Source organism: Lottia gigantea, assembly GCF_000327385.1.
Source record: "Lottia gigantea unplaced genomic scaffold LOTGIsca_142, whole genome shotgun sequence".
In the NCBI taxonomy this organism is placed as follows: domain Eukaryota; kingdom Metazoa; phylum Mollusca; class Gastropoda; family Lottiidae; genus Lottia; species Lottia gigantea.
In genome coordinates this window covers 196034-222521 of record NW_008707655.1, presented here as the reverse complement: position 1 = coordinate 222521, position 26488 = coordinate 196034, and the positions used below count along the sequence as shown (strand labels likewise).

At 34.5% G+C, this 26488-nt stretch overlaps 5 protein-coding genes across 5 annotated transcripts in view; 1 reads left to right on the top strand and 4 right to left on the bottom strand.

The window, feature by feature from the left end:
• LOTGIDRAFT_172806 (hypothetical protein) overlaps window positions 1-942 on the bottom strand; it is a gene marked incomplete at both ends in the record, with an annotated part of 1428 nt that extends 486 nt beyond the window's left edge. The window contains 3 exons of the mRNA XM_009049984.1: window positions 145-366; window positions 720-810; window positions 914-942. Of these exons, the coding sequence (XP_009048232.1) occupies window positions 145-366; window positions 720-810; window positions 914-942 (342 nt within the window). The remainder of the gene's footprint in view (window positions 1-144; window positions 367-719; window positions 811-913) is intronic.
• A 1289-nt stretch (window positions 943-2231) lies between these two features.
• Window positions 2232-4605, bottom strand: LOTGIDRAFT_225501 (hypothetical protein). Its single transcript, XM_009049983.1, has 6 exons — window positions 4553-4605; window positions 4154-4325; window positions 3538-3628; window positions 3228-3399; window positions 2813-2961; window positions 2232-2406 (listed from the first exon to the last, which is right to left on the bottom strand). The coding sequence occupies exons 1-6, from the start codon at window positions 4581-4583 to the stop codon at window positions 2263-2265; spliced, it is 759 nt and encodes a 252-aa protein (XP_009048231.1). The 5' UTR covers window positions 4584-4605; the 3' UTR covers window positions 2232-2262.
• Window positions 4606-6602: 1997 nt separating this feature from the next.
• LOTGIDRAFT_97342 (hypothetical protein) lies at window positions 6603-7968 on the bottom strand (the record flags this gene model as incomplete). The annotated part of the gene is made up of 3 exons (XM_009049982.1): window positions 6603-6950; window positions 7308-7375; window positions 7803-7968. Coding segments are annotated over 3 exons (582 nt in total), but the record flags the coding sequence as incomplete, so codon positions are not given.
• A 1411-nt stretch (window positions 7969-9379) lies between these two features.
• LOTGIDRAFT_172803 (hypothetical protein) lies at window positions 9380-11119 on the bottom strand (the record flags this gene model as incomplete). The annotated part of the gene is made up of 1 exon (XM_009049981.1): window positions 9380-11119. One exon carries the CDS (start codon window positions 11117-11119, stop codon window positions 9380-9382), a length of 1740 nt encoding a protein of 579 aa, XP_009048229.1.
• A 3390-nt stretch (window positions 11120-14509) lies between these two features.
• Window positions 14510-19364, top strand: LOTGIDRAFT_151492 (hypothetical protein). Its single transcript, XM_009049980.1, has 4 exons — window positions 14510-14627; window positions 16188-16244; window positions 18072-18148; window positions 18500-19364. The coding sequence occupies exons 1-4, from the start codon at window positions 14576-14578 to the stop codon at window positions 18980-18982; spliced, it is 669 nt and encodes a 222-aa protein (XP_009048228.1). The 5' UTR covers window positions 14510-14575; the 3' UTR covers window positions 18983-19364.
• Window positions 19365-26488: the final 7124 nt, after the last annotated feature.

Below are 26488 nucleotides of genomic sequence, written 5' to 3'. Positions count from 1 at the left end.
AGATGGATCTGTTCGCATTTTAATTACACCATAAATATACCACATATAATCATCCATACCACGTGGATCTTCTAATCGAGCCAAATAATGTGTACCAGAATTGATCTCAGAGAGTTATTGGTGTTAAGGAACCCATCTACTTACCTCAACGCCAATCGGACCGTTCTCGTCGGCAAGTGAATACTTACCTAAAAGTTTACCCCAACCACTTATTTCACAACTCAAACCAGTAAAGTCGGTATTCAATGTGGCTAATTGTATAGGACTAACTTGAGGATGACTTAAATCAACATCTCCACTTAACTCCAGTACGGCTACATCATTAGCAAAACCATCTAGATTGGTATTACCGTTATATGATGGATGCTGAAAATAATTGGCAATCGACGTTATAAAATACCAGGTGCAGGGTGACACAAGGTGTTAAGATATTGTTCTCAATTCCGAAACATTTGATCTGGTTAAAGCTGTCATGCTTTACTTTGGCTAAAATTTGTTATCAAAAAAATATTTAGACCGCCGGTCCGCCTTTGGACCGCCTACTACCAAATGCCATATTTGTTAAAGAAATATGGTCGCCTCTCACCAACTATAAAAGCCATATTTTGCGATGACGAAGAAGGACGTTCGTTCGTCCACAGAGAATACGAAACCATTAACGGATTGTCAAAACGGTATACGCGATATATGGTGAGCTCTAAACTGAAAAAAGATCTTACCACATGTATACGAGTGACGTTGAAATACTGCTCTGTTCCATCATCGTGTAGACGTTGATGTTGTCCTAAAACTACCTGATACTCAGACGGGCTGTTAAAGGAAAACAGACAATTTATCTCGCAGTTCCATTAGAATGTTAAGGTGCTGAAGTGATATAGGTGTGAGGTTGGGTATTATGAATATAAGTACGTACTGCGGGAAGCATGAAGCAAGCAGCATCATAATATTACGAAACAATATTGCTTACCAATAATGGCCAATAAGAGTCCAAACGAATTCATTTTTTTTTTTATCTTCAGAGGTGTGAAATGTTATCAATGGGATTAAACGAATTGCTTATCATTTTAAAGTTGGTCTCCCAGATTTCTGATAAATTTTCAGATTTTACTGAAAGATCTTCAGTTGATTATGAAGACACTCATGAAAGGCGGTGGGTGCAATCTTCGTGAAAATAGCAACTGTGTTCAACAATTTATAGATACTGTAAATATTTTGACCTCAACATTAGTTTTTCAGCATACATGTAGGATCTTCTCGATCCCATAGAGTTCTAAACGCGTTCCAGAACAGATCGCCGAATCTTAGCATTTGTTTTGAACATGTCCAATTGCACCATGCCTGTCGTGTCCACCGCACTTTTACCAAGCTAATGGCGACCGTTACACGCTCTGAGCTACTTTTCCGTCGCAACAGTAGCGCAATAAGAATGCCTGTCCGATATGACGGGAAGATTAGTCGAATCGATTGTATTCTTTATGAGATCTTCGTAAGATATTTTGACCGATGAAAAGAATCGAAAGGGGTACACTTTTGTTTAAATTTCACAGAACCTATTCTTTAAATATGATTATAGTAGACGACAATACTTGGTGATTTATTGCCTGTTATCCACTTTATGTTCGAATTAAATGTCTTTGTGGGTCTCAAGTTGGCAAGGAGTTGTTTTACATTAGCATAAATTTATGGTGTCGTTAAGTTGTTGACCCACACTATGAGATATGATGTGAACTTTACCAGTTTATTATGGTAATAGTAACCAAAGACACTGTGATCCTAAGAAAATGTACTTGACAATAGACTCGTCGTAGAGACGCTTATACATCATAATTATGTAGAACCAAAACATTACTATTTGTGCGCTTTTCAGAAAGATGAGCAGTACAAGAACACACTCACGCACCTCCAGTTACACTTCAAGCATGCTGATTAAGAAGCGGCAGATCAGCCACATATCTAGGGAATAACGGTTGTAATAGTAAGCAATCACACAATGATCTTTAAAAATGTACTTGGCGAAGGATTGAATCGCAATTAAAATGATTGCGCTTTTCAGAATTATGAGCAGTAGGCACCTTCATAGTTTTGGGCCCATGGTGGCTTTTGCAGTTAATGTATAAGACGAGGTTCGTAATAAATTAACATACATTGTAAAGACGCTAAAACACATCTGTTGAGGTTACTACATTATTCTGTAGAGCTTTAGATTAAGGGGAATAAATTGAAAAAAAACTGATATTGAACTAAATTATAATTCTAATGTATCTAGTTTAAGAAAGGATCAATGAATGATCTGAAGCTTGAGACTCGTCCATAAACACTGGGGTAGGAGGTCAAACAGCTACCAACAACCCATGATGTAATACCAGCTAATTTACCGTTACAGTACATTGGTCCACCACTGTCACCCTGAAATCAGAAATAAATGAATGATCTCAAGCTTGAAACTCTTCCATAAACACCAGGATAGCAATAGCTGGGCATGCAGCAACCAATAACCCATGATGTAAAACCGCCTACTTTACGGTTGCAGCATATTGGTCCCAAGCTGTATAGATAATGGATTTTTGCAGTTCGATTAGCAAATCAAGTATGATTTCCCCCTGTTTCTTTTCCCTGCTCAGTTCAGAATAACGATATGCTTTTAAACTACAGCTATTTCAATGTTCGTAATATAACAGATGTATTGGGCAAAATCTCACTGATGGCATTGCGCAACGTGATGTCCGTTACCATAAAATAGAAGATCGGTCACTCGATTGAGCATAGTGACAACTGTAACGGTATTGCACCAGAACTAATATATTTCACTTACGTTGCAGGCAGATTTTCCAGATGTTTGGACGCAAATATGTGAACTCAAAATAGCAGCATTACCAACATTTGTCATAGCAGATAAACACTGTGCGTTGGAGATTTGAGTCATTTCAACTTTCTGTAAAGTATTAGCCAAGCTACCACCACCTAATAGAATAAACGTGAAGGTACATAATATAACATCTTTAATCTTGATCACTTCGGTGAACCCTTGTTTTGAATGCTTCTTCAAGTTTTTTATTAGTTACCATAGTAAATTCGTAAGCCTACATACGATAAATTCTGTGGAAGTCAACTCGGTGATGTGAAATTTAGCACAAGCTAATGGGGCAAAGTGCAAAGGATTTACCAACATAATATTATATGTCTACCAAATGCTTTAAACAAGGATTTAGTAACCAAGCCCAGCTTACCGACAAGACGTCCCCATCCACTGATGGTACAGGTCTGACCAGTGAAATCATCATTAGTCTCAGCTAATGAGATTGTTGAGATGTAGTTGCTACCAGTATTGGCATCAGCAGAAAGTTCCAACATAGCCATATCATTAGGGAAACCAGCGCCATTTGGATTGTATCCTGGGTGCTAATGGAAAGTGAAAAACAAAATTTTATAAAGGTAGAAAAGCCCGATACTCGGAGCTAAGTCTATATTTATTCATATCTGACCATATTGATTTATATTTAATTCAAAGGGTCATACACAAATTAAATCTGAACTTACGATTGTGATTCTAGTGACGTCCAAGTATTGTTCTGCTGAGTCAGCATTGTTTCGTCGGTGACGTCCTAAAACAATTCGGTAATAAGAGGCACTGAAATAGAATTATCATCATGTATAATCCTGTATCATTCTGTACAGTAGATCAAAAATATTTAGGCATATAAATCATGACACTGTTCAAATCTTAAACTCGAATAATCTTCTTTATTTTTGGACAATAAGAAGTACTTATTTTAATTTGTCCTTATAAAACCTCTAAATAAAGTGGATTACTCTTATATATAATTAAATCATCCATGAAAGTGCTGAGATATTTTTAATCACACCAAATATCATTGTTTGACTATACTTGCGATGTCTATTTCAAATATCTAAGAATCCAGTATAATGAAAACTACTTAAAATATGAATATAGTAAAATAAATGAACATGAATACACTATGCATAGAATATCGTCTAATTTTGAAAGGACGAAACAAGACATTTTATTCCATTTTAGTAGGAATTGTTTCAAAATATGTTTAAATTCACCCCATAAATTGACGGCGACATATATTGATAAACATCCTATGAATCAAAACCCCTTTCAAAAAGTCTTACGTAGAGGCATACCCACCTTTGTCCAACACAATGGGCAGCAGTAAGAACATATCGTCGACTAACGAGAACACCACCACAAATATGACTATTGGATGACTTTATGAGTAAACCCGCTTGTGATGGAAACTCTCCATAATAAGCGTCAGCACCATTGACGATTCTCTCAAGAGGACTGCTGGCAGCAAGGCCTGCAATGGAAGATGAAGGTCAGTAAAGATGTATTGCTGACAATATGGATCATGAATCATATAGATCCTGGATCCCCAATAATGAGAGTTGAACCTAAGCAGATTATAAAAATGGTTACGGTTTTGATTTCAATATCCACCAATTAAACATAAATGAAAATAAAACGAATGGAGTTTTACGTCCTACTTTTCTGCACCATTCCAATTTAACAGTAAACGTTACCTACCAATACAAACGAAGAGCAAAATCATCATCATGGTCGGTAGCAGACACTTAGAATGTGAATACCTAAAGTTGTTGTCCGGTAGCTTTATATACTAAAGACATCATAAGCCATATGCCAGGATACATCCTTATGCGTGATAAGTATCCTTCCAAGTGGATACAAAATTATATCTATCGATAATAAATTTTGTCAGAGTGTGTTCAATTATGGAAACCTTCTTCAGAACAATATGGTACATTCCCAGTTACATACAGTTAATCCTACTCAAATCGAATGATCACTATCATGGTATTTCGCCAAATTGTTGGATTTCGGGTTTCTTTTAAGGAACCGCTAACCGTTGGTACTTGGTTTATTTATCAAATAGGGTTGACAAATTCGGAAAAAGCTATCTTGTCCTATAACAGATTGGACCCCGATATTCCGAGGACAGGGAACAAGGGAACTCATTGGGTTCATTGGTTTGTTGATGACAGATTTACGTCCGCTGCCAGCAGAGGCTGTTATCGCTGACTACTCATTAGGCAACTGCAAATGGTTAAAAAAAATCCTATAAAACTATGCATTGGCTATATCTAATATTTTTATTACAATTATTTCTTTAAGTCTTTGTATAAAATTAGCATATTTACATTGTAATGTATATGACAAACCTCCCCCGCTCATGATGAGTCACAATATCGGTTTGCAACTACAAGAGTTAGATGGCGAATTCATTTCAACGGCTTTTAACCCTTCAGATGGACGACCCAAAATCATTTTCAGATATCTAAAATAGTAATTTTGATGAAGCCCACAGCACCATGTAGTACTGCGGTATAACGAAACGTGACTCTCAACTTCTGGTGAATTGTTTGAAGTATTAATCTTCTGTTCTTAATTGTAAAATAATATATTTAATTTTTGTCTGGATGGCTCGCGGCTGGGAAATATACATAGAAAGGCGAGAGAATGACCAAACCGTATATTATTATTACCATCTTAGGAATATTTAGAACGATTTTCAGATATTTGTACAATTTTAATTTTTGTACTGCAAGGGACATAATCCGTGTATACTTTATTGAATTATACCTGAGGGTAATAAGGCGCTTGTAGTCTAGCATCAATTTTTAACTATTAAACTCGTTCTATTCAGCCAAAATATACTGCAAAAATACTTAAAAATACTGCATATAGTTTACTTTTCCCTTGACAGTTGAAAACGGATAAGGAGTAAGTTTATTCTTAACATTATGATAAATGGGTATATCCATAGTCGAATATTGAGTATTGGTATTTAGCAGGTGGCAACAAAATACTGCATATACCTCTAAGATACAAGTCAATGTCGAGAACTATACTACAGAATAATATTCACAACTCTTTCTTTCAATATCACTAATATAGGAGTGTCAAATATTTTGCTTTGTGACTGTTAACTGAAGGTCTTATAATGTGTCGAAGTGTTATTTTCACTATTCGAGAAATAAAGGCTAAACAGTTGTAGTTAAGTGCATACTTTCAATGCAGATTTGTAACTTTTGGACTAAAAACACCCAAAATTTGCCACATTTTAGAGTATAGTAAACACTATGCGAAATTCTGTTGTTGGTCTTTTTGCTAAGGTCATTTTCAGCTAGTGTCTACGCTATTTATTGACAAATGTCAGGAGGGCAACTGACTTAACTTGTAAAGGGTGCTATTCTATCGAGGTGCTAAGATCACTTACATACTCTTTGTTAAAGGTGTGTTACAAAAGTTTGTACAGATTTACACAATAAAAAGGTAAAATTCGTTTTATTTCTATATGAATTACTTTGGGAAGCTGATCATACGCCACGTCATCAAGTATGATAACCATCGCTATTATTAGCACATTTCAAATAGCAAGTCTTCGAAATTTATTATAAAGCGAAGTATCCAGTTGTTCTGGTAGTGGCTCTTGTTCTCTGTCGTCATCATCTTCTTCTTCACTCGAAAATGATGTTTTATCCACATTTTCCCCAAACCGAAACGATTCTGATCGTTTGAAGATTATAGGTTTTGAACATTTGTATGTGGTGTATAAATCGTTGAAAATCTCAACAACGCGATCGATCATTTCAGACGCCGACACTTCGTAAAATGCTAAACAACCCATTTCACATGCCCTACGAATGCCTTCCTCGAAGGAGATCATTCGGTCCAAATGTCTATCGATTTGATTGCCCACTAATATAACCGGGGTAGTCATTCTTATTGTCTTTTTGGATAATGGGTCACTAATCATTCGAAGCGGTCTCCGCTTTTTACAAAACGAGTTAATAAGAAATCTAAGTCGAGTACATTCATTGAAACTACACCGATCAGTTACTGAATACACCAGTAGAAATGCATCCGCCCATCGAATATTTTCTTCTAACCTGTTGTTTTCATTCTGAAATATAAAATTTTAGGCAAACTTAAGTACTGCTGTCCTGATAAAATTGTCTTCATCACCTGCAAAATCAGGCGCAGAAAATTTAAAGACCGACGCAATATTCCATTCTTTTTGAAAAGACGGATATATTGAGTTTGTAAGCGTTTAGGTGCCGTGGGTTCGAATCATCCGTAAGGTAAGAAATATTCTGATGTCTGTGCCATTGCTTCAGAGAGTCGATTCGGTTTCAGCTTTCACCACCTAATATCTACACTGCATATGAGGAAAGACGAGGCTCAATCACTCCGGAGATGCGTTCAAAACTAATTTTTCATCAGTTTCGACTTGATTTAATAGGGAATCGTATACCTGAACTGCAGTGTCCATGATCTCAAAATCAACAGTGTTTCCATTCACCGACTTCGTGCATGAATACACCTTTTCTGCAAAGAAAATACGTTATATTTGAAATTATTGCGTCTAACAATAAAAACAACAGTTCTGTTCATCATTTTAACACCCAACTGAGGACGATAATGATAAAGCAGGCTTGAGATCACTGTGGTATATGAGTTGATTTTTGCAAAGAATATCTAACTCTTATTAGTTGTCTAATTTCGGTGAATATTTTATGCATTTTTCCTACAAGCTACTGAAGCTTCTGTTTTAGTCGAGTTGAAGACACGGCTATTCAAATCCACAATTTGATTTGACGTTTTCGTCATTGGTTAATGCAATGAAATGGAGTTTTACGCCTTACTTGTCTTGGCCTAATTGGGTTAATGAGAACGGGCAACACCATACAGTGTGCATTGAGAAATATTTTGCCAGGACAGAGCATTTACAAACTCAAAATCAATCTGAACATACCTAAATCTGGATCATATTCTCCAATATATCGTCTGGTTATAAAACGAACTGTCAATGCAGTTTTTCCTACTCCGTTTTCACCCAAAACGGCTACTCTAAAACACTTCTTCTTCGGACGTAAAGATATCATTTTTAAGATACTGTTTGTTGGTGATGTGGATGACATATTATTTTAATTCTATTCCATTGTGGTATTCGATGTTTCACTGATAGTCCAAGAGTTGTTTCCCCTTAACAAAGTTCATCAAACGCAAGTGTACGCTTCTTTCTGCAAAACGCAAATCACGACTTGTTAAGGAACACCATTCTTTACTATACTAAAACTCTGAATCAATGTTATCCTAAATAACGAAATAAGCTCTGTAAACAATCTCTAAAGGGTAATCGATAGAGTTACATTTTCCTTAGTAACGTACTGTCATAACGATCAGCTTTGATTGCGATAATCCTCATGGACGATCAGCTTTAATTAAGCGGGTGTTATCAACAGACGATACAAATAAGCATTAGGCCATTGTATAGATCATCGTGTGGATTATCACTTAGCGAGATTCTTTGTTCATATCATAGTTTATACCTTGTCGCTCTTGAAGTGGCGCAAACAGTCTGATGTCTAAGATAGCAAGTTCTCACAGTTTGAAAGACAATGCAAAAAAAAAAAAATAAAAATAATGGAAATGCCATCGTACTTTCCACTTTCGTCTCCTTTTTCTTCTGCATTGTAATAAAACAAGTTTTCCAATTATATTTTGATGACATTATATCAACGGACCAATTAAAGCGTGTCCTATTTGTTTCATAAAACGATGACGAATTTTGAGATAACGACACCAAAAGGGACAGAAAACATGTTCGATTGCATTGTAGATGAAGAATATTCTTTAAGAGTAACTGATTTCAATTCAATTAGATTGAACAGTTTACAGCACCGAGACTCAACGGATTTAATTGTAATAACAACTAGCTGTACTCATATCTTGAGGGGAGCTCGGGTTGAATTTAGAACTGGAAGAATCAGAACAATCGGATTTACAACGACTGCTGCAACAGGTGGTATCTGGATTTCCAACAGGAAATTTTGACAAAAAGGTGACACTAACCTACATAATATTATACTTGTTTGCTTTCTACTAAGGCACGGATGCGCCATTTTGGAGGGGTTGAGTCTTGAATATGTAAATAGTCCTCAGAAGTACAAGAAATATACGAAAATCGCATACTTCCTTCAAAAATATCTCAAACTACGAATTTCTTTTCCCTATTTCTATAGATGTCTTTTCTATATATTGCAGTGTCTCATAAAGACGACTCATCTTTTTAACTTACAAACGCAGATAATTCTATACACATGGAAATTTTGACGGCGAACCTTGAACACTATAACTGATTGGCTTAGCTAAAAAAAATTCTATTACTGTGACTTAAGTATTGGTAAAAAAAAGGCGCATCTCTCCCTTTAAACATCACTGGGTTTAATTTCATTGTAAGGATTCTACAAATTTAATCATGATAGCTTTAATGGATTTATATGGTAATGTAAAAGCAATGCAATGTAGATAAAGACGTGACAAATGCGTTCAAGAAAAATTGTAAAATGAATTTTCATTTAAGTATTGTATATGATCATATAATTTGCTATCACCATCAGTTTGGCAATCAAAATCATATAAGTTATAATTTACATAATCATGAGAGGTTTGATTGTGTAGAAATCTATCATAGTCTAAAGAATGGGGAATTTCATATTCTGGACAGTCATTCAACAGCAGAAAATCACTTATATGTGGAACACCAAGAAATGTCGCAACTTCTTGTATATTTGAGCCAGAACGCTGTCTAATGAATCTTCGGCAAAGTTTTTCCAAGCTCATATTATTACAAAAGATTGCAAATGCTTGTCTTGGTCCGCCCCGATTGTAATTCTTCATGGCCTCCTCTTCTATATCAAAGTTCAAAGATGTGGTAATTTCTGAATGTGGTGCACCGCTGATGTACAAAATTTCTCGTAACTTCATTCTCTCTTTTGAGGAAAAATCTTTCAATGAAATATAGCTTACATAATATTCCGATGAATTCAATTCATGTAAACTAATATTACGACCGATAAGAAACTTAATGAAAAGCAATCTTTGGTCCATGTTCCATAATTCAGAGAAAGTTAGCATATTTTGAATGATCGTCTGTCCATTAATTTGCGGTAAATTTAAACCTCTATTTCCATCATATTCATAAAGTAACTTAAAACATGCCAAATCGTCTGTATAATCCATAAAATTGAAATATTGTATTGCAGAACGGCCTTTACAGTCTAAAAGCCTCGAATCGGCTTTTGCCTTCAGAAGTTTGTCCACTAGAATTTTGTTGTTTGTCATAACGGCCCACATTAACGCTGTTTTCCCGCTAATATCTTGAGTATTAATTTTAATGCCCGCCTTAAGCAAGATATCTACACAATGCATAAAATTGGGTAAATAGTTGAAATCACACAACTCTTTTCGATATTTCTCGCATTTATATTTACTCAATTTCTTTATGATCCCAGCAAATCCAATAATGCATAAGTGTAACGCCGTGTGACCTTCTCCGTTTTGTATATCAAGATGGCGGACCGATTCTTCTATACAACACATAATAAATGAACGATTGTGTAAAAAAGACGCTATCATAAGGGGTGTGTTCTGGTCTTTGTTTCTATGGTGCAGATCTATCTTATGAAAAATCAAGTCAGTATAATCGACCTTGTCATCTTCACAATACTTGGCAAGAAGATGGTAGATATTTTCGTCGTGGGCTGTAACTGAATTGATACATAATCCAGCGTCAATAAACGTGCAAACCAATCGTAATTTATCATTTGCTAAAAGAAGTTTTACTAATTGTAATTTGTTATTGTTGTTGTTGGTTAAAAAATCTGCACGGTGCTTAATAAGTGATTGGATGAAATTAATAAAGCACAGATCAGGGATTTGATCTCGTGTTTCAAGTGCATCTGCCAATTTTATACAATTACAATATGGCAATAATAGTTTTGTTATAGCTCTATTACCTTTTAAGTAATGATGCAGCGAGTTAATAAATGCGGTATCACCATCTACAGTAGAAGCATTTACATCACATCCGTGATCTAATAATAATTTAACAATTGGTATATTTTGCTTTTTAACGGCCAGGTTTATTGCTATTTGATTAAGCTCACCCGAAGATTTGATATAGGCATTTTTACTTAGTAAGTCTCTCACGGTGGCTTCGTTATCTTCATCAACTGCTTGTAGTAATTGTTCAGAAATCTGGACATTATATTCATCATCCCCATCCATTATTTACGCTTTGATCATTTATCCTTTTGAGTCATATTTTGCCTATGCATTCTTTCTGAAATACATCGCACCGGATTTCAAACAGTAATTGTTACCTTCCACCACATTTATATGCAGTCCATTTTCACCTTCTTTTACTTTCGGTTTCAATGGTGAACTTTCAATTTCATTGTAACTAAAATTAGAAAATGTAGTAAATCAATAAAGTTTTCGCAGATATATGCATAATGGTTAATATTGTTCTACACAGTATGTCCCAAGTATCAATACAAACTCTTCCATTCTGTAAATTACGTGTCGATAGATGATGATATTAATGAGTATCATATAAACGTTAAAATGGCATGACTAAAAAAGGAGTATAATTCACGTCCTATGTCACACAATGAACAATGAGAGAAATTGAACCAGATCAGTATCCTGGTAATTTTTGATTGTTCTTTACTCTGTATATTATATAATTGTAAGTAATATTAGACATAGTGTGCTAACACTAAATAAGGTATGAATACAGAGCAAATAACCTTGTTTTTTCTCCAGGTGGCGTTTTCTCGCCATTCTCCTCTGGTCCCTGTAACCATATTATATTTCTATCAAATGTATCCCTTATCTCCACAGATTGGTGTTGCTTGCTGCCGCAAACACCTGGCCAAGTAACGAGTCACGCGAATTATCAGTTAAGATACAGTGCACATGGCAAAAAATCCAAAAAATGAACAGTTTCATCAGCCAAAACTTTTTCGATTTCCAACCGTCGTGATATCTCTAACGTGCTTAGCCTTTGAGACATGCAAAATCAATTTATATTATAATAAAAATTTAATTATATTTTATATTCTGAAGAATAGACATTTGACCTGTATCATTTTTAGAACAGGGCCCAAGGTGTAAAAGCGATTAAAAGTAATACAATTTGTAAAAATACCGGTTGTTGCGACATGTAATCTATGACCCACAGACGTATTTCTATGGATCTGAATAAGAAATGAAGCAATGAAACACACCTCATATTAAAATCTTACCTACTTTATCCTTGACTTGATGACATACCGGTTCCTAGACTTTACAAATATCTGGAATAAAACCATAATTAGATTCGAATGTCTTATGCCGTCGCATATAATTCACACTTAAAATTAAATAGAACATAAGAATTATTTCCTTGTATAGCAGCTAATGCAGCTATTAATAGATCTAGGTCAAAGTTGGCTAAGTATAGATATTTTTCATTGAAGAATAAATGTGCATATTGATCGTTGAGTGTCGTAATATACGACAGATTGTTGATGTCCAAAATGACCGCCGTATGTTGATTTGAAAACAAATATACAACTTCCACCCTGTGAATAATGTACACAGAAAGATCAGGGAAATCCAATAGACTTCGACCCCATTCGTCATATAACAAGATTTTTCCCGGTATTTCCACTTTGAATATTTCAAACAAGCGTGATCAAAATTAAAGATCGGAGGCCCCAGACTGTAACTGAACGGGCGAAAAATCGTGTAGCCATTATTGAGCGAAGGGTCAAGTAAGTCTTGACCAAATCATTGTGTGAAAACTAACATAAACCTAGTTTGAACCTTTCATTTCAGCCCAGAATCTTTATGTAAAACCTAAAGGTGCAGGCATACGAACGGTCTTGGTGGGCGATTTTTGTCGCAGACTCGAATCTTGAGTAAAATGTCGCGTGTGTCCGTGCTTTCAGGGCAAGATTATCGTGTTCCCGACATTATTTATTAAATCACACAAGTATGATAATTGTCTCCGATAGTTTTATCGTTTGCAAGACAGACTGTCATCATCCAATAAGATTCATTTTCCTTTCAATTGCATGCTCCACCTCTAGTCAACGGCAGACTCTAGTCGGTGACAAAAATAGCCGTTCGTGTACCCGCACCTTAACATGAAGTTAGTATGAAACCTACAGGAAAACTATTTTGAGGCTGATGTAATTTTACTAGAGGGTTGTGCAAGGTCTAAGTGCAAAGAAGTTATCATACAATACGTGTATACATGTATTTATGATAGTGTGGGAAATCACTCAAATATGGGAGAGTATAAGAACGCAAGTTATGTCCCTTGTTCTTTAAAATTTATTCTATATTTTAGGGTAAAACACTAATGAAACTACAGTTCCAAGGAAAATGTACGACCAAAGGTCAAGTAATTCATGCTGGTAATGTTTGTCAACCTTCGCACAGCTTAAAGTACCTTTCATGGCAAGCAGGGGCGCATATAGGGAATTCTTGAGTGGGTTGGCGAAAGAAGTTCCCTTGGGGTCGAGGTCTAAAGGCTGCCAGAGGCTCCCCACTAGCCAATGGTTTTTAAATGGCCTGAGATGCATTTTGATCATGAAGAGGGCGCTTTTACTTCAAAATAAGACAGGCTTGATAGGAGGGGGTGGCGTGTGGTCAAATGGACCAACCCTAAATACGCCACTGCTGGCAAGCTATCCTATTAATATTGCAAGTGCTTTTCGGCTTTAAATTTGACTAATGATTAAAGCTTTTGTATTGGTTTAAATATTTTAAATATATGACGATGGGTCAAGCAAATGGTAATCTTTAAAGACAGTCAGGTCAAGGGGTGATGGTTTGTTTTTCAACTAATCCTATTAATCTATAATCTTCTTTACCAGACATCAGATTTAAAATTGGAAAGTTCATACAAGTTCAACTACCAAAAATTGAAATTTGATTATGATCTTCAGAGATGAATTAACGTGATACTACAATATTGACAGAATTCGCCTAAAATTTGATCTAGTGATACCAGAGAAAAAGGTGCGGTACCATCATTTGTGAAAACTCAAATAATTGGCACAACACCATTGTGAGTAATGCAATGTTAAGTCAACTTGTATAAGTCAAGTTCTGTGTGGTCAAGATAGTTTAGGTGTGCCCTTGGTTCTAAGTGGGCCCTTGGTTCTAAGTTGGATTGGACCAAGGGGTAACAGGGGATTTACTCAATGTTTGACCTACGGATTAGAAGTTGCGATAAGCTCCTGTCAGATCCACAACAAATTGTCATCTCATCAGGGTCCATTTCTGGAGAAAGATATTTTTAACTCGGTAAATTTAGTTGTCACATTGCGTTTACCGTTTTTACACCTGTACGTGACAGTAGCAAATCAAATCGCCAATATTTACAATTTACATCACGTGATGTTTTAGGGCAGACGACAAAACTTGGTGGGTCATTCAAATATAATCTCGGTTATCAAGTGTGTACACTTACACTTCAATGAACATTGCTCAATGGCTAAGTCTCAATGACCGAGTCCGGTGAGTTATAGATGAATCAACTTGTCTCTTTCAATATTGGACGTGAAAAAAAGAGAATTTCTCACCACTGTTTACTCGCGTGTTGAGGATATACATGATAGATAGAACTGGTTGACAATTTTCATATTTGTGTTTTGGTCAAGGAAGTTTTGACCAATGAAGGAAACAATGACCAGTCTGAGACTGGCGATTTTAGGTGATGAGAAAGTCGGAAAATCAGGTATATTTTATTTTTCGTTTGCTCTTTAATTTTTAAAAGTGTTATAATGTTGAACAGCTGCGGCATACCTTGCGTCTTGCATCAACATCACTCAACTCGAATGCACCTACGCAGTTTGATTCTTGCCTATCACACGTTGCTTTAAATAAATGCACTTGAAATACCAGCACATTGACTCGTTCGATGATTAGGGCTGCAACAAAGCCGTGGTCAAGATTATGTGCTTATTTGCAGTGGCGAAATAACATCTCTGTCTATAACTATCTTCGAATCATGTGATTAAAACCCATATCAATCCAAAACTTATTAATGGTTCGTTTTTACATCTTGATATTTGTAGTACCAAATGACCCAACTGTGATCACACCCGTCGTGACTCCGTTAGCTTCAGACTGTGCATACTAAAGATTTAGAGAGAGATTGACATGCCTGACACTACTAACTTTATGATGCTGATGGTCTCCATAAGCCAAACCAGAAGCAAAGAGTTGCAAAAACAAATACTATGTCATATATTAGTCCGAAACATCTGCACCCATCTCTACCTATATCCCTGGTAGATATTCTGACAGCTAGAGTAGAGTCAGAAAAATTAGGCCCTGTTTAATGAGGATTTTCCATAACATAATACAGTTTATGATTACGATTACTGATCACCACATAACAGATCCTTGTTTTTTTGTCTCTACACCAGCCGACAACTTTCAAAAGAGCTATCAGAGACTCGGATAGAAGTAGATGTTTCGGTCTATTCATATATTTAATCAGTGTCAAATGACGAAATCAATAATCAGCTAACGTAACCATAGTAGTATTCTCTGTGGATGCCTTGAAAGGTATTTTGAATGTGCTAAGTCATGGTATGAATTGGAAACTGACACGTTGGTTAGATCGCAGGCGACTTAACATTCCAATAGCAATAACATAATCTGTTTAGATATGGTTTAAATTTTTGTTAAACTTTTGGCATACAAGCATGCGTTGGATTTATTTTTTTCATATTTTTTCACTGTATTTTAAGTCTGTGTGTAATTGTTTATTAGGTCGTTGACATCCGATGAATCATTTTTGTTTTTTTGTATCTACTTGTACCAATTCAACGAAATTTCATCATTTCGAAAGGCTGCAACTGGTTGCTACTGGAAGTCAAACTACGAGGGCACGAATTAAAGATTTCATTCTATCCGACCTGCACTCTCATAATGTTGAAAAATCAGAAAGCATATATGTATACATTTGGTGAGAATCTGATTGAAATACAGATTTTTCTTATTTTGCTTGTAGCACCATCTTCACAATGTCAAGCTATTACGAACTTCGTTTTATACCTTGACTTCATTTGCCACCTTTCGTGTATCACGGAAGTTTGTAAATCCAACGTTTTGGTTGGATTGTAGTTTTACCTCCTCAACAGAAAGTTTGTTAAAAATAAGCCATAATGAATAATGGCTATTGCAGTCAAGGCATAATATAAGTTCCCATTGTGAAAATGGTTTTATTCATGAGCTATTTATTATTTATTAAATATATCTCTGTAAATGTGAATTATTTACATTTCAGCTGTAACGGTTCGTTTTCTAACTAAACGTTTTATTGGAGAGTATAATTCAAATCGAGGTAAGTAGTTCTGCAACCAAACACTTTTTTTTATCCCTATCGGAAATGCCTGTATTTTAGATGAGGCAGCTCTAGTTAATATTGTTTGTGTTCAAACCTTTGGTTCTCAGAATTACAAAATTTGGTCTCCTACTAGTTTTTGATAAAGGTTATATTTTTGAAACGACCATGAAAACATTCTTCCGTTTTCTTTGTTCGTCTCATTTTCTAATTCATTGTTTTAAAACCAATTTGTCACGATTGCGTCTGTAAGAAAGTAAACATATTTTTCTCTTAGAACAAATACAAGTGTGACATTGTTTTAGTGCAATTCTTAGGGAAAAATACCCGTTGTTAAGACTTGCTTTCATATGGTTGGGACAGTTAACATTTTAATTTAATTTAAGAATTTTAATAAAATTGATAATATAAATTGATGCCCATTGTGCTATGGCTGTGGACATCTCACGTAGGAATCGGCTTATGCAGGTAGCTTAGAAATACTAATGAGCAGGCTCTTATGTCATCAGCCCAATAAATGTAGAATCGCACAATCTCGTTCCCTCCATTCATATAGTATGGTATGATTCAGTGTATAGTTTACCTGCTCTTCAAAGTATATATTTGTTTTGCTGTCTTTTAAGACATTAATATATAGAAATGGGACCTAGATCTAAAATCACATTTTGGTATGGACAGTTGGCAAATCGATACGGTTGACCTAGACACGTTGACCTTAGATGACTTGATGAATGAAAAATAGTGACCCCAGATTGTATTGTTTACAATATTTCTTTGTCGTGTACATGTGCACATATTAATATTTAATTTAGTTATTGTGGGATTATTGTTGTTGCAAACACATTCGCTTGAGACTGTACAATACATTAAAGATAAGTTTCCTTATTTTCAGTTTATGAAAATGAAAATGCTAATACGTATGTAGAGGTTTTCTTATGACTTGGAAAAATACCAGTTTGTCTCACATGTCCATAATTAATTCATAATTAGCTAAATTAGAAGAGAATTACCAGCAGAATTCGAATGAGTGGCCGATCAAGAAAGGTCTTCTTTGTTTTGTTTGTCCAGACTGTACATACATAGACATTAATGATTTGTTTAACTCTTAATTATATGCAATAAGAACATAATGATATGATTAAGAAAACATGATAATTCATTATAATCACCAATTAATCAAATACTTTGCTTAATTTCACACTAAAAAATGAGGACACCCATCCTTAAATGCATTAGAAATAAAACTTGCTTTTGGATTTGGCTAGCAATTTTGAGCTATATTTTGTATTTTAATAATACCAGAAAAGGTGATGTACTCAATTTTGGATGTGCTATGATTATTCTTATAATCCATATGAAAATTATCAGGGAAAATCTGCCTAAAGTGTAAAACACGTTTTTACCTTTTTTTACATCATATCTTCATACTGTATGTCATGCCTTAAAGATGGGTTCCCTTATTTTTATTTATGAAAATGAAAATGCTAATACTTATATGAATCTTCATACTGTATGTCATGCCTGAATTGTGCTCATGAATTTTAAGCACAAACCCCTTCTCTCTCTGTCTTCCTTTACCTATGACAGTTATCCATAAAAATGTATAGGCAAAAGGAATAATTGAATAAATCTGCATCTGTGGTGAAAGATATACGTGCAGAATGGCCACTCATCCCTTACAAACAGGGAGATAACTAATGAGTAGGTATTGTCCTACTTTGACAAAATAATATCATTACAGGTTTGTTTCGGGATTTAAATGATGGCTGTACATATAGCTTTCTTTGTATACCTTTTATGCAGCATTCTCGTTTCCTTCTCTTCCAGATCTCCTGTACCGATCCAGTATTAAACAGGATGATAGTCAAACAGATCTCGAGTTGTTGGACTCCTGTTCCAAAAAGGTAATTCAGTTTTCTGTGGAGTTGAGTAAAATGTATTTCATAGACACTGAATAGAATGTCAGTTTGATAAAGAGGAAACAGTGTCCCAGAATCATATTCAACTAAATGTTCTTAAAGTATGGTGTCAAGTACAACGTGTTGATAAGACAAAAGACCATGTCCACAAGGAAGAAGCTCGGGTGGTTTATCGTCTGGAATAAACGCGGTGTTCTTCAGATATGGCAACCTTGACAGTTGACAAGACGTATGCTTATGATCATTTCACACTGTTCTATTTCGTTAAATACCCTGTTCATTTTATATCCAGATAAGGGAAATAATCATAACCAATCCTCAAAATTTATATTGTAGGATGCCAAAAGTAGCATATCAGACACACCAGGATGGGCAGACGGCTATATCATCATATACAGTATCTGTGATCAAACCTCGTTTCAAGCAGCTAAAATACTGCTGGATACACTGAACAAATCAAGGGCATCACTGTTTACCCCGATTCTTCTACTTGGTAACATGGTCGATCTGGAACATCGTAGGACAGTCGGGGTTGAGGACGGACACAAGCTTGCACTCGAAAATGGATGTTTGTATTACGAAGTTTCCGCAGCTGATAGTTACATCAGTATCGCTATTGCCTTCAAAGCTTTAATTCGGGAAGCTAAAGCCATGCAAAATCAAAGACCAACCATTAACAAGCGTAGAAGGAATTCCTTGGTCAGTATGTCTAAAAGACTTGGTGCAATGTTTAGCAAGAATAAGGATTCACCAGAATCGGAAAGACGCCGTAGTTCCACATCGTGTGAAATTCAAGTTATTGAACAAAGGCAATTGTGAACAGTATTTCATTCAAGGGAGGTAAACTGTGATTATCAAGGTTAATATTTGGTGGACATTGGTTGTGTTTCCATATTATCCATGTACATACCGCATATTCTTCTTTCAGTAAGATTAATTTGGCTTTGTGGACACCACAGGTTCGAATACCTTGCAGATTTGTCTTCTTCAGCCTCTGGAGGTTTGAATGCCTCATCTTATGTTATGTTACTATTTTGTGGCGGTTATAAGGGCGCGCTGATAATAGTCTGCTAAAATTTCTTTCAATGTAGATCGCATTTTGTATTTTCTACAGACTATGAAGTGCTATCTGTAATGTTTTTTTTGTATTTTTTTCGTTGGCATTCCATGTTTTATATTAAATTTATTTATTCAAAAAGTTAAATGAAACCTTTTTTTCATTATTGTATAAGAATCATTTTAATTCCAACCTTATGGAAATGGCACTTCTTTATCAGTCCAACATTCCAACATACCAAAAGATGACCAAAGAATGAGTCGAATTTTGCATTACATTTCTTACTGTTGTATGTCAAGTACGAGCATGTAAAGATCAAGTATTTCAGATGGGAAAACCAGATGCTACTGAGAAAATGACAAAACTCTATATATGGCTTAATTTCTCTTAGTAGTAAACTGGTAACCGAGCAGTCGTATAGATTTGTTAATATACTCTCTCTCACTCATTCAAAGAAAGCAAAAAATGTCACTCAAAAACATCGCATTCCATGACCATTAAATCACAGAGAGATGCTAAGATTGCCATTCACTGTAAATACTATTTCTTCTGGCAACTGACTTTACAAATACAAGATCTTTGACTTCAATGTGCAACATTTTTGTGATCTTTTTTAGATTCGATTCAGTTAAAACAATTTTGTTTTCTTTTTTTGCCTCGAATGTGAAAGTTTTGTACCACTTTGACAAATTTGACGATCACCAACACCTGTCCAACAAAAAATACAGTTTTTCAATATTTAGGTCAAGGGATTATGGTAGTGTTTATGTGAGAAATTACCATCTTGGTGTGATAAACTCTTTTAAAATGTCTCCTTAAATTTTGTTTTTCCGTAATAAACAAAACATTTTACAACTTATCGCCAACTGTTCCAGATTTTCCAGATTCCAGATTTTCTTGCTGATTTTAAACATTTCGGTTAGTAAGGCAATGATCATAAGAATATTCAGACGAGAGTGAATACAGTGTTTATTTTTTTGCAGTAATTAGCCTTCGTTCTTAATACATCTATGGGTAATATGTGTATCAAATATTCTTGATAACGCAAGGCAAGTTAGATTGCCGCCTCTTCAGCCTTTCTAGACGTATGGATGGTGCGTTGGAATTCTATTCCGTAACGAATCACGTAAAGCCTCAATGACATGGAGTTATTTCAGTTGGTATAGCAACTATTTAGACAGTATTCAGCTTTAAGACTTAAATCATTTCGTTTTGATACGAATATGACGATACATAGGCAGAGCTCAATGGGACAGCAAGCAATGGTCAAATCTTATGCAACATAATCCTAAGGACTCGGTGAGAAGCACGTCGAAACGTTTCATACCACTTTAACCAGTGTTCCATCAAGCCTTGCGTATAAAGATATAATATGAAAGATATATTCATAGACGAATTTGAACTGTTCGTTATCGAAAACATCACTGAAGTAATAATTATATCATAATTTTATTTCACAACGATACATGGTTACAATAATATAATACAAGTTGTATTTACAATTATTACAATAAAATACAACTTTACAGCTCTTGATGTTACAAAGCTGTATTTCGTAACTCAATTCAAGCAAAAAAGGTCTCACACAAAAATTAATGCTACAATTTTACTGCAGTAAAATAATTACAGCTGATAATAATGTCAAGAAAAAATCAAAAACGTAACTGGTATGCAGTGTGAATATGTATGGAATTCATGTTTATGATGACATCACATACACCAGGGTTCTCGATTAGATAGTCTCCATATTTCCATGCTCCATAAACGCAATAACTTTTGATTTATCGACAGTTCGAATTCTGCACATACATGGATACCCATACAACAACTCATAAACACAACACAATGTGCACAAGACAAAAATGTTCAGATTGTATAATCCATACAATAACACATAGCACACATTGTATACAACACACTATACTACAACACACAGTTCATAATATACTATACAATTTTTGATAACACATACCAATAAATTTCGTGCATTATCAGTTTTAATAAGTAGTGCTAATTATAATAAAAGCGAATACGTCTCAAAACAACATATAGTGATTAATGCTGGCTGTGTTTGCTTATTTCATACAGATACACAAATTCAAAAGATAAATGAAATATACGCAACCACATAAACAAAGCACATAATGCTCACACGACACACAAATTATGATGCATGAATACACACTTATAAACATTACACATAATGATAACAACAATCCCATTCATACATTCTGTACGTACACGTCGAATACAGACATAAGAAAAATAAACAGTTGACAGTGCACATACAAAAGGTAATATGTAACTACAAATACTGAATTTACTTTCATACATAACTACACACAGCACTAATTACTCCATACACATACATGCATACAAACACATGCTAATTATCCATTCATATATCTATGCATACATCATGCGTACACAACTTAACACAACTAGCACACTTTCACTTAGATTTTAATTTTGAATCGAAGGAAAACAAAATTAACTTCAATGAGCCCTAATGTTGATTTCGCTAATTGTGATCCATTTGCATAACTTTACTGTTCGAAAGACATATTGTATCTAATATATTATTAATTCAATTCCACCGTTTAGAACCAATGTCCTTCATTCTAGATTATGTGTTATTTCTTATTGAGCACGTCCCTGAATGATATATTATTCCTCTCGTATTTATGGTTAAAACAAAACCCGTGTATAATATTTTGTTAGCTAGAGAATACTGGCATTAGTCCCAAATAAAGTCCGTGCATGCAATTTTAAAGCAGGGAGAGGAAAGCCGTGAACAAATCTTATACTCATGCAAGAAGCACGATGCAGCATTAACAAAAACACAGAAAGCTCCACACGAGTGTTGCCATGAAGAGAAAAGCCCAACTACTATCACCAAGAACCAGGAAAGCAGTAAACATAGCGACCAAGGTTTGCTAGCACGAAACACATGAGTTTGCTCATAATGTGAAGCAGAAGAATCATCTTTTGGGAAACTCTTTCCCAACTAAACTTTGTATATTATCCCACACATAATTTTGTAAAAGTGTGTCACTGAAAAAGCCAAAGAAATCTAGACCACAACCATCATGCCATAAACCTTCCCAAATCTCCAAGCGGACGAAACACAGGCAATATACAATATACTTAATTATGCTATAAATTGAAGAACTTTGATAAATAAAGTGTTAGTTGTGCACATCCATATAGAAAATTCAAAGCCCAAAATAAAGCTGTCAGATACCAAAGAGGGGCAAAGGATAGTCGGAACCAAGCAAAAGCCTTATACACTCACCATAGAGGGACTACATAATAGCTGCCGAATATGTGATGTTGACATGAGAAAGCAAAATAAATATGCAGACTTAGGTTAACAAACAACAATGTTTGCGAAACACTCCAAAACAACTACCACCCATGCAATTAGTGAAAGCAAATAGATCAGACTCAGAAGGGTTAATATATAATAGCAGTTGATAAACAGAACTAAGCGGAAACGGAATGACCTATGCGTTAGCTCTGTTCCTTTTTCAATCACCAAAATCCATACAAGCGAGAGAAAATAATTTCGGTTAGTAAACCCCAACGATATACAAAAATCCTGCTAGTAAGCTCCAAAACCATGAAGATATATTAGGCAAAGACATACCTACAGCAAGGAAAAAACAACACAGATATCTTCGAGCCAGCCACCGTAAAGAGCTGAAAGGAACGTAACTGTACAAATACTCATAACACCGAACATTAAAAACGACTAACAACCAAAAGGCAATAAAGCCAAAAATGAAAGATTAAAAGACAAAGACAATCACAAGCTTCAGACAATGTACATGCTACCGATGGATACAGTCTAATTAAAATGAGGCCAAACTCTCGTTTCGTTTTTTTTTATAAGCTTTTATTTTTAATATAGCCCCTTCAGATAGGGTATAACGACAGCACTCTTGAACGATCGTCAAATTAACTTTGACCTAAGTCGATGACGTTAGCTTTCAAATTGTTACCCTCTCCAGCGCTGGTAAATGTGACGCAGTGTTTATTAGGTTAGGTCAAAGGGTTGATTTGACGAGAGTTCTAATTGAAGTGGCTATATTAAAAAATAAAAGCTAATAAAAACGGAACGAAAGTTTGGTCTAATTTTAATAAGACTGCCGATAGATACTAAAAAGCAACAAATCAAATGAAATTTCATTGTCGAGTTTTAGTTTCGCATAAATCTAATCTTCGAAAGAGACCTAGAGTTTTAAAATAAAAATATTACTATACAGCAAAAGTTAACGACAACGCAGAAAGGCAGAATTGATTCAATGTACGCAACATTTTTATTAAAAAAAAAACTAATGCATTAGTAGCCTTCACCCATCTTAGACATGCAGAAAGCAAAAGCATGAAAATTAGTACACATAGACAAGCAGATAACATGGCTATTTTGCACAGCTGCACTAATTAGACATTAAATAAGCTGTCATAATTGAACTTAAAATGACATGAGAGGATGGGTCATGAGGCATTACTGATAGGACTTTGATGTCCTATTGTTCTGCATATTATCGGGTTGAAAACGATGAGCAACACCACACGGTTTGCAATGTGGAAAATGTGCAAGGGCAGTTGCTATAGGTTAATCTTACAACTGTCGAGGGATCTTTAACGTCATGATCATGGTTTCATGACCCAACAGAACAAACCATGTTCATAATACTGACATGAACGTTTAGTAATATGCCGTTAAGTTTAAAATACTGAGTAAAACGGAGAACAATACTTTTCAAATATATATAACATATAAAATACTGAACTTAACACACAACATACATTTTCATGTCCGTTTATATTATGACCAAACATAAAGACATACAGAAAATGTGATCAAAGATTTTAATGCTTAGTTGCCGGGTATTCCGTTTTTTTGTAAAAATTTTCATTATCAAAAACTGAAAATATTACTTAAGTATGCTATTAATATCGATGTATCTTCTTGATTAAACTGAATTTGTTTTAAAAGGGTTTATTAAAAACAGAAAATACTTTTTGCTAATTAAGCAGTTGGACCTAGTGTTTGTGTTTGACTTTATATATAATGGCTCGATATTATTAGATAAAACCTTTAGAATACATAGGGGACATAATTTTCTACAATTAGGCATTTATTTTTACTCAAATCCGTAAAGTGTTTTTTTCGAACAGCTTCCAAAATGCATAACAAACTTAAAAACCTTACATAATGTTTTTAAATATTTTTGGCCTTTAAAAATTAATTTTTTAGTTAAAATTTTCAGATACCTTAAAGGGCACATTTCTCTAGATTTTGGTGTATAGTTGTCACAAATTTGAGCAAAAAGTTTGATTGTCCCTTTTAGTTAAAGATTGGGTATTGACGATGACTTGTATACAAATGGTTAAATGGTTATCATTTTTAATGAAATGGCATGTTGGAATAACATGTAGACGAACTGAACACATGTTTCGCCCTTCTACATGTATTCATTTTTTATAAATGAAATACCTTGACTGAAATAAACAAATCTAACCATAATATAATTTCTCTGACAAAAATGAAAAACAAAACACACTCAAAAAAAAAAAAAAAATACACAAACGCAATATCAGTATACATAATGCGAAATACAGCACATACAAACAGAAACAATTTTGCACAAATACACCAAGCACATGTACAATAATAATGTAGACACATGAATACATCATCAATCAGAAAATACAGAACGAAATATTTGATATAACTGAAACATTATAAATGATTAACAACACATTGATACATACAAATTTTTTCAAACACAACATACATAAAAACATTGAAACACAGATGAATTCTCAAACACAAAGTATATAGCACATTGTTAATACACAGAAAAAGCATATCAAACACAAAAATACAGCGCATTGATAAACATAACAAAATACGTAACAAATTGATACACAAAAAACAAACACTTCAAACACAAAAAACAAAACACGTTGATACAGAGACAAAACACTTCAAACACAAAATATATGACACATTGACAGGCAGACAATAGCAAGATACATTACAAACAATATAGAACATACAAATAGAGAAGATACATAACACAAAGTTGATAAAGATACATTGACTATACACTTTACACAAATACAGTACATTTTTCAAATATGCTTCAGCTTGAATTTTTTGGATACATTTTATCAAGTCAAATTCGAAAATTCAAATTCTATTAAAGCGAATCGTTTGGGATATACTCTTATTATATTATACATATAATTGGTATATCCTTTTTATATCCACCAGGACAAACGATACTATCATTAATTTAGGTATTATCATTAATATCAGTACGTCAAAATCGTCCTAGGGGCATAATTATAGCATTAAGATATCCTGAGTATAACCCACACCTCACAATGGTAATACATATAATATTAATTAATACCGCACTTTTAATAGGAAGTTGAGCAATGTTTCAAAATTTTTCTTAATCCTTCTGACCAAGTTTATATTAACGTTTCCTTTTAACCGATTCCTTATTAGGATGTATATCATCTCGATTCATCTTAATAAACAAAAGCGACACTCCTTTGTTAAGAGATGATTAATTGGAAAATATTCGAATGGATTAATTTTTATTCTTGACTTCAACCTTTATAAAATAGATGACATATTATCTATCATCTTCATTGCTTTCACAATTTTTTGGAACCGAATTTTTTCTCACATTTTTCTCCGACGTGAACATTTTCTCATACTTCTCAAACATACAAACTTCCACAAAATCAACGTTTTCTGTCATTTCTCACACATCAAAAGTTCTACATCTACATTTTCTCTAGTTTCTCGCACATCTATATTCAAAATCAACATTTTCTGTCATTTCTCACACATCAAAAGTTCTACATCAACATTTTCTCTAGTTTCTCGCACATCTATATTTTCACACCCTCAAATTTCACAGTTTCTCTCATTTCTTTCACATGACCATATCATACATTTCTCCAATTTTTTCCATATTTACAATTTCTCTAACAACAGCAAGCACTTTCTCTCACATCCAAATACTCTCACTTTTCTAACATTATCAATTTCTCCAACAACGACATCAAACACGTTCTCTCATTTTCTCACTTAGACAATTTCTCTAACAAGACAACAACAACGACACAATTTTTCTCACGTTAACATTTTCACCAGCATTAACATCCAAAATTGTCTTTTATTTTTCTTTCAATAACTACTATTCTCACATTTTTTCGCACAAATAATTTCTAAGATG